The sequence below is a fragment of the Cucumis sativus genome, chromosome 5 (assembly GCF_000004075.3).
Source record: "Cucumis sativus cultivar 9930 chromosome 5, Cucumber_9930_V3, whole genome shotgun sequence".
NCBI classification, from domain to species: Eukaryota; Viridiplantae; Streptophyta; class Magnoliopsida; order Cucurbitales; family Cucurbitaceae; genus Cucumis; species Cucumis sativus.
Genome location: NC_026659.2, coordinates 9,717,516 through 9,732,038, shown reverse-complemented (window position 1 = coordinate 9,732,038; position 14,523 = coordinate 9,717,516). Strand labels below are relative to the sequence as shown.

At 32.4% G+C, this 14,523-nt stretch overlaps 1 protein-coding gene across 1 annotated transcript; it reads left to right on the top strand.

Annotated features, from left to right (window-relative positions):
- The first annotated feature begins 554 nt into the window (after positions 1–554).
- LOC101219163 (probable sulfate transporter 3.3) lies at positions 555–10,891 on the top strand. Its single transcript, XM_004140419.3, has 13 exons — positions 555–943; positions 1,608–1,656; positions 3,175–3,382; positions 3,461–3,632; positions 4,611–4,676; positions 8,182–8,295; positions 8,515–8,631; positions 8,786–8,912; positions 9,080–9,366; positions 9,511–9,701; positions 9,943–10,034; positions 10,285–10,361; positions 10,546–10,891. Exons 1-13 carry the CDS (start codon positions 605–607, stop codon positions 10,699–10,701), a joined length of 1,995 nt encoding a protein of 664 aa, XP_004140467.1. The 5' UTR covers positions 555–604; the 3' UTR covers positions 10,702–10,891.
- Positions 10,892–14,523: the final 3,632 nt, after the last annotated feature.

The following is a 14,523-nucleotide window of genomic DNA, read 5'->3' as shown; positions in this document are numbered from 1 at the left end:
AAGCTCCATGCCCAAACCCTTGACCCATCTAACAATAATCCCTCTCTATTATATTATAGCTACCACACATTCTCTTCTCTTCTTTTCTTCTCTTTTTTTTTTTTATAGTTTTTCTAGTTTTACAACTATGCATCAATGTAAAGCTAATTAACTAGGGACTTACTTAGGTGGGTGCTCAATTTGAATAATAATTAGAAATAAACACAATAATGCAGTAAAGGAAAATAACTAGAAAACAAGAATAGTGAAGGAAAAAAAAAAGAGAGATTGCAAGTGGTTGCACTATAACAAATTCTATAGAGAAAAAAAGCGTAGGTAAGGGGTTGCAGTATAGCCATGAATGAATTTAAATTTGGGTAAATAAAGAGAGATTGTTTTAGATGAGTTGATATGGAGTAGGGGAGTAATAATTTAAACATATATTTAAATAAGTAAATATGCAAGTGGAGGGTTAAATGGAAGTGATAGTGAATAGTGATAAACTTTATGAAGTGGGGGCCATATATATTATATGGTAATAGAGCCTAATAAAAAGCCCCAAAACAACGTACTGTGCTTTGAATTATAAGAGAGAAGGCAAATTGTGTTCAAAGGCAACAACAAAATGGGAGACGACGACAATAATAATAATAACAATAGAAATGGGAGTAGCAAGCAGTCGGAGCCGCCCCGGGGTCCACCGGAGCACTCTGTTGAAATTATTCATCCCGTGGTTCCGCCTCCCAGGAGAAGCTGGTTGGAGAAGATCAGGAACCGCCTAAAGGAAATCTTTTTTCCCGACGATCCTCTCCGCCAGTTCAAGGGTCAATCTCCGGTCAGAAAGTTGGTTCTTGGAGCTCAATATATATTCCCAATTCTTGAATGGGGTTCTCATTATAATTTTTCCCTTTTTAAATCTGATGTTGTTGCTGGTCTCACCATTGCTAGCTTGGCCATTCCTCAGGTGCTTCTTCTTATTTCTCTTTTCTTTCTTTTCATTTCTTTTCTTTCGAGATCTGGACGTACGTTTTCAGGTTTTCCTACACATTATAACGTTTTCATTCACTAATCATTTTGATTTCTTTTTTCTTTCTGTTTTGTTTTATTGATGCTATGAGTATGAGTATGGAAGTCCCATTTTTATAACAGATTTTAAACCACCCTAACAATCGTCAATATTGTTAACAAATATATCATACAGTGCAAAATAATTCGATAATATAGATTAACTTCTTGGGGTCAATTGTGTACTTAGCTTCTTCTATTCTTATATCCATTATTAACTCTTAAAGTGACACCTATTACAATTACTTTACTTATAATTAATAATCGCAACTACATTCGTGTTTAATGCACAACTGTTAGAAAGAAGTCGTGTGTTTTGATTTATGATTGTGTAGAATAATTTGATCTTTTGGGATGATTGAATTTGAACTTTTTTCTTTTTTTTACACTTTAATAAAATAAGAACCATAAATAATTTGTGGGCTGATTTGAAATAACTTTTTGAAGTGTTTGTAATTATTTTTTAATTAAAACACAGTCTTAAAATGGGTTGAGTTATATTAAGAGGATTGGGTTAATTGTGATGTGTTAAAGTTTAATATTTATGTAATTAATTTTGACAGGGAATAAGCTATGCTAAGCTTGCTAATTTGCCACCCATTGTTGGACTTTGTGAGTATTCTTCTATTTCTCCCTCATCTTTTCTTTGCATTCTCTTTCTTCCCAATTCTCCTCTCTCCATCATTCTCTTATGAATCACTCTACCTTCCTCTTTCTTTCTTTCTTTCTTTTTTTTTTTTCATTTAATTCTCTTTTGATGTGATTGTCACTCAAAAAAAATTAAATGATAGTTTAATTAAGTATGAAATTTAGCATTTTTAAATATAAAAAAAAACAACTAAAATATTTACTTAACATATTATAAAATTTTAAATTCTATTTAAAAGATGTTAGTTTGTTTTTTTAGAAAAAAAAAACCATCTATCAATATACTAATAAAGTAGTATTTATGATTGATAAAATTTAAAATTTTATGCTATATTTTTTTCTATATTTTTAACAATTTTGTCATACATAATATAATTTTTCAATTAAATTTGTTTGTGTAAATAATAATATTTTAGAAGAAATTTTAATATATATTGGAAGAAGTTCCATTTTGTTGTATATCCAAAAGGTGTATGATACCCACCACGTTATTTTCAACATTATCAATAATTTCTTTTGATTCTCCCTTGGATTCAAAAAATAAAAAAATAAGAAAAAATTAAAATATCATTTTGATTCTGCCTTTCATTACTTTTCCTCTCTCTCTCCTTTTTTTTTCCGCTTTCTTTATCTTTTCTCTCAACAAAATTATTTCAGAGTTTGGGTTAGGAAAAATATTATCTAATTCACCATTTCATATTATAAGAACATGTTTATGAACAGATTCAAATGATTTCTTTTCTTTTCTTTTATTAATAAAATTTTAATTTGAAATAATTTTAAGAACTATTTCGGTTAATTAAAAATCACCCATTTTCGAAATTAAACGCTTAAAATGTTAAATCAAATAAACCCTAAATTATTATCAAAACAACATTTACATACTAAATATTCATTTTTTAATACTATTTTCCTACGTATATTTTTTTATTGACAGTAGAAGAGGGAATAAATCAAAGTTTAATTTAATAACCATTTTTTTTAAATTAAGTCAATTTTATTGCATATTTCTTTAAAATAATATAGTTAAATTTCACCACATAAATAATTTTTTTAGTTTTTTAAATTTAACTTTGTTTTTATACAATTGGTAAAACGTAGATTATAAGAGAAGAAAGTTGGAGTGAAAGTAGTGTTTACCGACTTAATTTTTTAAAAATTAAACAAAATGATTAACTAAGAGTATCGATTTTTTTAAAAAAAGATTAAGGTTATTTCTCACAATTTCTCAAAATAATTTGCATATTTATAAGTTATTAACCAAATTCAAGAAAGAAAGAACAAATTTTGAAAAGTGATACTTGTTTTAGCTTTTCAAGATTTGAGTCAAAAACACAACAGCAAAAAAGAGATAACAAAAGGTAAAATTTAGAGGATGGAGAGATATTTGTAGATTAATTAGTATACTACAAATAAAACTATACGTTAGGCTCATGTTACTAATTATTATTATTTTTTTTTTTTTGTTTAAAAAATATGAAGATTCAAGCTTTGTTCCACCATTAGTATATGCTGTTCTTGGAAGCTCAAGAGATCTAGCAGTTGGACCTGTTTCAATTGCATCATTAATATTAGGTTCAATGTTGAGACAAGAAGTTTCTCCCATCAAAGATCCCATTCTTTTTCTTCAACTTGGCTTCACTGCCACCTTCTTCGCCGGTCTCTTTCAGGCTTCCCTCGGCTTTCTCAGGTACATTACGACCAAACAAAAATAATACGGGACGTACCTGTATGATCTTAATTCACTTAAAAATTCTTGATTTTACAGACTTGGGTTTATAATAGATTTTCTATCCAAGGCCACTTTGATTGGATTCATGGCAGGAGCAGCCATTATTGTGTCTTTACAGCAACTTAAAGGCTTGCTTGGAATCACTCATTTCACTAAACAAATGGGTTTGATTCCTGTTTTGTCCTCAGTTTTTCATCACACTCATGAGGTTTTTTTTTCTTCTTCCCAATAATATTCTTATATACTAATTCCCACTTCATTCTCAATTTATTATTATTTATTAGTTCAATAATTATGGAAAGAAAAATCTAACTGATAAACCTTTTAGAGAGTAATTGGTGCTTTTAAATATTTATCCATATGTGTTTCCTTTTCTTGAAAAATCTCTGTCATCTTAAGTGGGCTACATGAGGTTTATTCCATTACTTATTGTCCATGCTCATCTTTAAAAATATCATGGTGTTTATTTCAACTCTAAACTTTCAGATAATTTATATTATCTTTTAACCTTTATGTTGTAAAGTATCATTATTATTATTTGATAAAACACTTGACATAAACTGGTTGTAGTTAGGTTTTTTCTTTTTAATATAAGAGAAAGTAGACATAGCTAGAGACACACCTTTGCTTTATTTACCTAACCAACATCTATCTACATATAGGTAAGTGTTTGTGTCAGTAGAAAAGTTAAAATTAGGCTCACACTTAAAAGCTTACCCTCAGAAATAATCCCCATGTATATGAACTATTTAAGATATAGATGAACACTAGTTGTTGAATTGTTTATTGAGTTTAAAGTAAAATGAGATGTTAATTAAATGGGGAGAATTACATCTGATATTGCATAGTTAGACTAATAATAATAGAAAAGGGAGGAAAGTCATGTTTTGGTGTTGAAATCTCTACCCAATCAAGAGATGATTGAATGGAATAATAAAGAATGGATAAAGTACATAAACCATGTAGATAAACAAAACAAGGTACAAAAAACTTCTTTTAAATTTATATAAAAAAAATGATGAACAAAAAAAGGAATAAAAATGGAAAGGCATGAGAGTTGAAAAGTGGACAAACAAATAAAACAAGAAAGGAATAATTAAAAAGGAAATAATGAAATAAAAAATGCAGAAAAGTTGGTGACCTTTTTTACTTTTCTTGATTGGTATTGGTATTTGTGAATGTGCAGTGGTCATGGCAGACTATTCTGATGGGCTTTTGTTTCCTTCTCTTCCTCCTCCTCACAAGACACATTGTATTCTTCCCTCTCTCTCTCTCTCTCTCTCTTCATTTTTTCTATAATTATATTCCTTTCTTCTTTTTTTTTTCTTTTTTTTTGTCACTTTTCTAAGTTTTATTCTAAACAATAATTCTAGATAATGTATATTTTTTTCAGTTAAAATAATAATTATTTGAAAATTAACATGATATGAGTAATGTATAATAGTTGCAAAGATATGCATGATTTTATTTATAACCATGTGTAAAAAAATTTATTTTGTAGGAATGATTCTAATTACCCTCTATTATTTTGATATGAAAGAGAAATTTTATCAAACTATGAAGAATGAATTTTGACTTTCTTCTAGCTATAGACATCAATTTTACAATTTTTTTAAATTAAAATTTTCTTTGTCTCAATTTTAAATTTAAATACAAATTTGAAAGTTAGAAGGTTAGAAAATAAAAGTTTTCAAATTAATTTACGACATGGTTGAAAGCTTAAAATTTATAAATATTTTATTCTGAGAAATTCACATTCAACATTGACTATTATGAAGCAACATCTGTTGGTTTTACAACAAAAGATCTGTAAAATCTCACGCACTCTTCTTGAAGAAAACAAAAATAAATACTTTGTAAGATATATTTTTAAGAATGAGAGAAAATTAAATGGAACTTCTTGTCTTTATTCAATTTAATGGACTAATATTTTTAGTCTAAAAAGGAAGCAAAAATTAGTAACCCACTAACTTAGTGCTTGCTAAAATTTTGGAGATAATTAAAAAAATAAATAACCAAAACAATAAATAGAAAAATAACTTAATTATTCCACCTATTTAGGAAGATCATGGCAAATTAATATGCCACACAACCAAAGACTCTTTAAATTAATATGAGCTTCGATGGTCGAGTTTCTTGAGGTGAGGGGTTGTGTTCTTTATATATGCCACACAACCAAAGACTCTCAAGTGTGCAAGATGTGGCTTTCTCCCCATCCAAGCTTCAAATGGTGTGCATTCTCCAAGGGCCTTCGTTGGAAGACGGTTTAACAAATAAACCGCATGTCTCACTGTCTCTCCCTAAAATTTTGCAAGCACGTGCATGCTTTTGAGGATTGATCTCGTCATCGCCATTACGGTGTGGCTACGACGCTCTACAATGCGATTTTATTGTGGTGAATATGGAGCGGTGAGGTGTCATTCGATTCCTTCTTTTTTGCAAAATTGAGTGAACTCTGCAGATAAGAACTCATCACCTCGATCCGTCCGGAGCGTTTTGATCTTGTACTCCGTCTTGTTCTCCATTAAGAGTTTGAATTTCTTGAATGCTTCAAACGCGTCACTTTTTGCCTCAAGCATATACAACCACATCCATCTCGTGGATTCGTCAACGATCAACAGAAAATACTTGTTTCCAGCAAGAGTACATGGTGAAATCGGTCCGCATATATCAGCATGGAGGAGTTCTAACGGCTTCTCTGCTATATATGTTGATTGATAGGAGAAGGGCAATCTAGCTTGTTTGGAAATCACGCACGCTTCACATAACTTGTTCGGTTGAGTCACTAGTGGTACTCCAACTACCAATTTCTTCTCCCCCATGAGCTTCAAGTCATGAAAATTTACATGGCCAAGTCTCATGTACCATAACCATGTTGGATCTTCTAGGCTTGTCAGAAGGCAGACTTGCTTGAGTGTCTTCAAAGTTATCTTGTACAAACGATTTTGAGTTCGCTTCACCGACATCAAAAGCTTCGCACTCCTATCAGACACTTTCATGATATCTTCTATCATTTGCACCTTGTTTCCGTTTTCTGTCATTTGTCCGAGGCTTATGATGTTACTACATAATTTTGGAATGTAATACACCTCTTGGAGAGCCTTCTGATCACCGTTCTTGCACTCGATTAACTGTTCTTTTCCCATTATCTGAATGGTTGATCCATTGCCAAACTTCACCCTCCTAGTGAAGCTTTCATCTAATTCTTGGAACTTCTCATGATGGCCAGTCATGTGGTTATTAGCACCGTTGTCAAGATACCAAACATCATTATTTTCTTCATTCTTGTCGTTGCAATACATCTTTGGCATTAACCGCTCTTTGCTGAGTAGCATGGCATCCTCCTGATCACATCTAGTGCGTGTCCCTTCCTGGGACATGGCCATCATCAAAGCCGGTTCTTCTTCGATGGCACAAGTTAGATGAGCTTTGTCGTCACGACCTTTTCCACGACATTCTGACGCGTAATGTCCCATCTTGTTGCAAGTGAAACACTTAATGTGACTTTTATCACGAGTGTCATTTCCAGTGTTGCTAGTGCCTCCTGCACTATTTTGACGCTCAGTGCCACGACCACGTCCACGCCATCTTCCTCGATCGGTACCACCAAATCCACGCCCTTTGTTCATCGAAGAGTTGTCACCACTATGTCCTTTTTGTCTAGCTTTCCATTTGGCATGGGTAAGTAGGAGTTGTCCATCGGTGTTGTTATTGTTTTCTCGGAGTCGTGTTGTTCGTTCCTCGTACGCCTTCATCCGTCCAATTGCTTCTTCAAACGGCATGGTTTTGAGATCTTGGAATTGCTTGATTCCGGCGACAATGGGAAGATATTTGTCGGGGACAGAATCGATGAGCTTCTTGACCAATGATGAATCCTTAAGTGCAACTCCGAGGGTGGTGAACTTGCTTGCTAATCCGTTGATTTTTTCTGCAAACTCATTGATCGTCTCGATTTCCTTCATTCGAAGAACATCAAACTCACTCTTCAAGGTTTGAACTCTGGCCATCTTTACCCGCTCACTGCCCAAGTACCTTGTCTTGAGACTATCCCATATTTCTTTTGCGGTCTTATTCTTTGCGATTTGTAGAAGCACGTCTTCCGGGATGCATTGGAGAATGTATGCACACGCCTTTTTGTCTTTCTTCACATCCACTTCGGCTCCTCTCGCTGGCTATATTGCTTCCCAAACTCCTTGGGCATCGAGGATTGCTTCTGCCTTTATCGTCCACACCGTGTAGTTGTGTGGAGTTAACATCGGGTAGAGAATCAACATTCCACCATTCTCCTTTGTTTGCTGCGAGATGCTTATCATCTTCGTTGGAATATGCGATGAGAAGACAACCTACTCTGGTACCAAATGTTGGTTTTACAACAAAGGATCTGTAAAATCGCACACACTCTTCTTGAAGAAAACAAAAATAAATACTTTGTAAGATATATTTCCAAGAGGGAGAGAAAATTAAATGGAACTTCTTGCCTTTATTCAATTTAATGGACTAATATTTATAGTCTAAAAAGGAAGCAAAAATTAGTAACCCACTACCTTAGTGCTTGCTAAAATTTTGGAGATAATTAAAAAAATAAATAACAAAAACAATAAATAGAAAAATAACTTAATTCTTCCACCTATTTACGTAGTAATAATTTGTCTTTCCAAATAAATATAGAAGATTATATGCAATTATTAAAATATATATAGTTAGATTATTTGGGGAATTGATGTGTTGAATATTATATTATATGTATATATATCTAGAGCATGAAAAGGCCAAAGTTATTCTGGGTATCAGCTGGAGCTCCTTTAGTATCTGTCATTCTTTCAACCATCTTGGTTTTTGCATTCAAGGCCGATCGCCATGGCATCAGTATTGTAAGTTTCTTTCATTATAAACCCTCTTTTTTCTTCTTATCAATTTATTACTTTTATGTAAAGGTGATCAAAAGCAAAGATTTGAAACGGAAACTTAAATTTTCTTTCTTGTTTTTATGTTTTTGAAAGTTGACCTTAAATTAATATACACAGATACATATTGTTTTCTTTAAAAAAAAAAGAATTAACAGAAATGACAAAGGAAGGTATCTTTGGCAGATAGGAAAATTGGAAGAAGGATTGAACCCTCCTTCATTGAACATGCTTCGTTTTGAAGGATCACACCTTGGTCTTGTTATTAAGACTGGCCTCGTCACTGGCATCATCTCTCTTACGGTGAGTTTATTCTCGAGATAGTTATGTTAAATAATATAACAATTAAATTCAAAATAAAGTTATCACCGTATACTTTTAATTCATCATCTCTCCTTTTATTTAATAAATTAAAAAAAGAAAAAGGATGTGTTATATATGAAATTGAAACACACAGGAAGGAATCGCAGTAGGGCGAACTTTTGCAGCTATAAAAGACTATCGTGTGGATGGTAACAAGGAAATGATTGCAATCGGTCTCATGAACGTGGTTGGCTCTTTCACGTCTTGCTACGTCACAACAGGTTTCATTTGAACATTTTTATCATATTTATAATTTGTTTGATCACTATTTTATATTTAACTTAGCATGATCCAAAAATAAAATAAATAAGTGTCAACTTATCAAATTAAACAACAGTAATATCTTTAAGTGTGTGGTGATCTCTAAACGTTGAAACTGAATTTGCAGGTGCGTTTTCAAGGTCAGCGGTGAACCATAATGCAGGGGCCAAAACCGCAGTGTCCAATATCGTAATGTCTGTGACGATAATGGTAACCTTGTTGTTTCTGATGCCTCTTTTTCAATACACTCCCAATCTCGTGTTGGCTGCCATCATTGTCACCGCCGTCATCGGCCTTATCGACGTCCCAGCTGCGTATGCCATTTGGAAGGTCGACAAGTTCGACTTTGTTGTCATGCTTTGTGCCTTCTTCGGAGTCATTCTCATCTCTGTTCAACATGGTCTCGCCATTGCTGTAAGTTCTTCCCAATCGGCCAAAATCTTCACTTTTATTTGGTCAAGAAACCTTGTCATTGTCGTAACCCAATAATTTAAGAAATATGGGGTAGGGTTCACATACTCAAGATGTTCTTAATACAATCTATGTTGGTATGGTCAGGTTGGGATATCAATTTTCAAGATCATCCTACAAATCACAAGGCCAAAAACAGCGATGTTGGGGAACATAGGTGGAACAGATATATATAGAAACATTCACCAATACAAGGATGCAATGAGCATTCAAGGCTTTCTCATTCTGAGCATTGAAGCTCCGATCAACTTTGCCAACACCACTTATCTCAATGAAAGGTTCTTATAATTATTACCCATCACATTTTCAAATATATAATTTTACCGCTCAATTTTACTCTTTGTATTTCAAATGTTTGATTTTTTTAAATTCACTATCGGTTAAATTTAAGACCTAATTAATGAAAATATTAACATTTAAAAGTAATTGAATAAATCCTAAAATATTGAAACACATACAGATTTAAAATTATTATCAACCTCTAATAGTTTTCGATCTATTTGGCCTTTTGCTTTGAAGGATTTTGAGATGGATCGAGGATTATGAAGCTGGTCAAGATCATCTTAAGAAGGAGGGCTCTGACCTTCAGTTCGTGGTTTTAGAATTATCTGGTAAGCTAACGAATAAACACATGTTTAAAACTCATTTAAATTAAATGCACTATTTATTTTTCATATAATTTTGACATTTTCTAATATGATTGTCATAGCATCAAAGTATATTTTAAAAACCTATTTTAGAATAATTTTAAAGTCACATTTTACTCCAAAACATAAGGAATTTGTGTTGGAACCATTTTTCTGATTTGGAACTTTATATGAACATCAATCATATATGTGAATCATTTATAAATTGGTGCAGCTGTGAGTGCTATAGACACTAGTGGAGTCCTACTCTTCAAAGATCTAAGGAGAGCATTGGAAAAGAAGGGTGTTGAGGTAAGCAGACACTATATATTGCCTTCTTTCTATCATGTCCTAAAATATTTATATATGGATATGAATATTTTAGTATAATAGATTTAAGAAAACCAATAGTATAGAGAGTAATTTAAGGCGTATCTAACTTGAATGCTGCTTTTAATTTGATGGTTATAATCTATGTATTCATCATTTTATACAGCTTGTGTTGGTGAACCCAATGGGTGAACTATTGGAGAAGTTGCAAAAAGCAGATGAAAATCAAGAGATTTTGAGGCCAAATAATGTTTTCTTAACTGTGGGAGAGGCCGTTGCTTTCTTATCAGCAACAATGAAGCGACAATCCTCAACTATATAGGAAACAAAAATGTCAATTTAATGACTCTCACCTCTCTTTCTGCCATACTTTTAAATAGATAATGAGAAGAACAACATAATTAATAAGGTAACTAAATAGTTATGAGGTTTTCTCCACATCCAATGTGTATACTAATGCTCGGAACCTTTACGTTAATACTTCATTATAAATCTTGAAGTTTTGAAGACAACAAACTTGTTCTCATTGCCACAAAATTGGACTTTAAACAGAGGTACAATGTCGGTTGGCAACCGACATCTATTATCATAGCTTAAAGCTCTTTAATGTCGGTTTAAAACCGACATTAAAGAGACCAACAATGTCAGTTTAACTAATATTATAGAGATACAGTCTCAGTTCTAAACCGACATCTATGAACATGTCATTAAAGTCCTTTAATGTCGGTTCTAAATCAACATTAAAAAGACCAACAGTGTTGGTTCAAAATCGACATTATAGATTCCCAACAATGTCAGTTTAAAATCAACATTGTACATTTTCTTCCGTATCCAATTTTACAAATTTATTTTCAATAATTGTTGCATTGTCCATTTTTTATTATCCCAAATAGCTAGTTAAAAATCAACATTAATTGTCTTGGGTTATGTCAAAAATGTTTTCTTAGAAACTATAATATTTATCTTTTACTTTTATATATAAAAAATGAAATCTTAATACAACTTGGCTCCAAAAACAAAGAAAGTGAGATGTTTAACTAAGTAACTAACGTATCAAATAATCTTTTGTAAAAAAAAAAAAAAATAACATTGAGAGGATTGGTTTTCTAGTTTGAAACGTCTAAATTAGTCCAAAATCCACCCTAAATCTTATATATGCAATCTTCTAAATTAGCCCACACCTACCACCAACAACCTTTTACAAGTTAGAAATTTTTCAAAGTTTGTTAAGTAATAATGGAATGTCTTGATTGATTGATCTAAAAAAAGTCTTAGCACAAAACTCACCAAAAATGACTTGAGTCATAGCTGAAAAGTGACCTTGCCATCTTTCAAGTTTAATGGGGCTCTCAGTGCAAGAAGTAATAATTCTACCAATTAGAACCTATCACACTGGCTAATAAACATTGAGCTCAATGATTAAAATATGCAATCTCTTCTTTCAATGAAGAAAGAAGCTGAAGGAACACTTTTTCTCCTACAAACCAATAGTAACACACAATAAAACATCAAACATATTTGAACTCTGAAAGACAATTAAAAAGGTATAACTTCCACTATTCCACACCTACTGGCCTGTTAGACTGAAGTTTGAAGAGTAATAAGCCACTGCAATCATTACTTTCCTCGAGCTCAACACAGCTACTCTTTTTAAAGAAATTTGCTTGTTCTACATTCACTCGTAGATATGTCATGTTAGGCTCTAAGTGAGCGACTGAGTAGGCGGCGAGGATTGGGTGATTCGATAGAATAGTTGATTTTCTAATGTTATGCATGAATTACAAGTTTTTCTCTCAATTGCCCAAGTGTAAGCAAAGAAATATTTCTTGACAAGTACTTCGGGGTTGAACTCAAAGAATTGGTGTTCTAATTGAATCTATCGTGCAACTAACTTTATGTGGTGTAATCTACACGGTATAATTATGCACAATATATTTTTTTCTAATTATATACACTTCTATGCAATTGGCGGTGCAAGAGAAACATGGCAATGAAATGTAATGCAATACGAACTCATCTAGTAAGCGAGGAATGAAAGAGTATTTAACTACTTAATTGCAATAATGTATTGTGCATTAATAATTTGAGGCGATACAAAGTATCTATTAACTTCAGAATTAAGACAAGTGTCCTCTCAACGCCTATGTCATACTTGCTTGCCTCTCAGAATCCAAATACTTAAAGTTAAGCTATGATTTATATATAATCAATCTTTATGCATTACAATCAATTTATCCTATTTTAAGGCAAGCATGCTTTTAGTGCTTTCGCCACACACGTTGAACATTTCTACAACCTATGTGAATGATGGATTTGGCGATGAGATTGTATTTTTAATATATACGTACATCAAGCTTGTCTAATATCAATAACACGTTACATTGTTCACTAACTAATTAAATGAGATCTGAGAGATAAGTCAAAGAGACAGGAGAGAATGGGAGAATGGGAGAATACATATTAATATGATCATAACTAAAACTTTAGGCCTCTTGGCCATATAGTCAATATTACAACTTAATACAAAATAAAAGATAAAATGGAATACAAAGAAATGACTTGAGCCTCAGAATATGATTTCTCATATTCTTTGGCTCTGATTTTTTTCCTATTGTAATGAGGAAAAATGGTGGGGGAAAGTTCTCTCTCTTTTGTTCTAGACAATCACCTAAAACTTTAAGACAAAAAGAATGAAGGGAAGATTGAGCTTGTTCTTTGGGACCAAATGTTGCACACATGATTTTGAAGTAAACGTCTTTATTTAAAGGCAAGGAGTGATGTGACATGACATTCTACGCCTAATTATTTCTTCTCATAAAGTTGCATTGTTGCTGCAAATGCCATGCAGTTGTATCTAATGAATTTTCATGATAGGCAAGGGAAAGTTATCTTTTGGGCAAGAATTATTTAGGTCGCAAAAATCAACATAAGCACGTAGTTGACCATTCTTCTTCCTTACTGAAACAATATTAGCTATCCATATTGGATACTTGACTTCACGAATAAATCCAGCTTCAATGAGCTTATTTACCTCTTCCTCGATTTAAGAAATGAGTTCTAGTCAAAATCGTAGTTGGGCTTGCTTGATTGGTCGATGCTTTGGTTTGATTTATAAATGATGAACGACTACCTTTGGATCGAGTCCAGACATTTTCTTATATGACCATGCAAAGACATTTTTATACGCTTTGAGTAAGCTCAAACACTGAAAATAATGAATCATTATTGCGGCATGATTTGTTTGTGTCACATCATCGAGATCTAGCTCAATCTTTTTGTCTAGAGCTAATTTCATAATCAACTTCTTCAATATATTAATTTCCAGAGTAAATTTGAACATTTTAAGTTACAACCAATTTAAATAAATCTCATTACCTTATACAAGCTAGGAAGGAAACCTAATGGACCTACAGATTATAAGCTACAACGATATGAAATTAATTGGCTAAACTTATTAACCACATTAATCAATATTTGTTACTGTGTGTAAACTCCACTAAAGACTCACAACTAAACTCTTCTCATGATAAATATAATTGTGTCCACAGATAAAGATCAATAATAGTAAGTTAGTCTTTCACAAGTGTTCGTAACACTAGTTGGGTCAAATTGATGTTTTATCCCTAGGTTATATCTAGTCCTTAAATACTAGTGCTCCTCTAATGAACAACATGTTTATGGTCCAACCAATAAACATAAATCTCTCTCATGTCGTAGAAAGGGTAGGGTCCTTTGTTCAAGCTCTGGAGACACACCATTTAAGGAAACACTCATCTACTTACCCTAAAGTCGAGAAGAAATGAATTTCATGTACAAAGGGTCTACCCCTTTGTATAAAAAATTATGGTTAATCTAAATTAAATTAAAATAACATACCTTGAATCATAAGCTCGCCCATGTAATTGTTGATCATTGACATGTAGGATCAATTATGGAGCCACTATTGGAAATTATTTCCAAGTCCATACTTGTAAGAGTATTAATGGTCTAGCAATTTTCAAAATACCTTTCTTTAGTATTTTGCATAACTGTCTATACAACTATGCCCAAACAGGCTCTACCCCAAGAATATTGGCCAATTTTCGAAATACCTTGAGGTTCATCTATTTGTATTCATCATTAGTCTATGTTCTAAAGTCTTTAT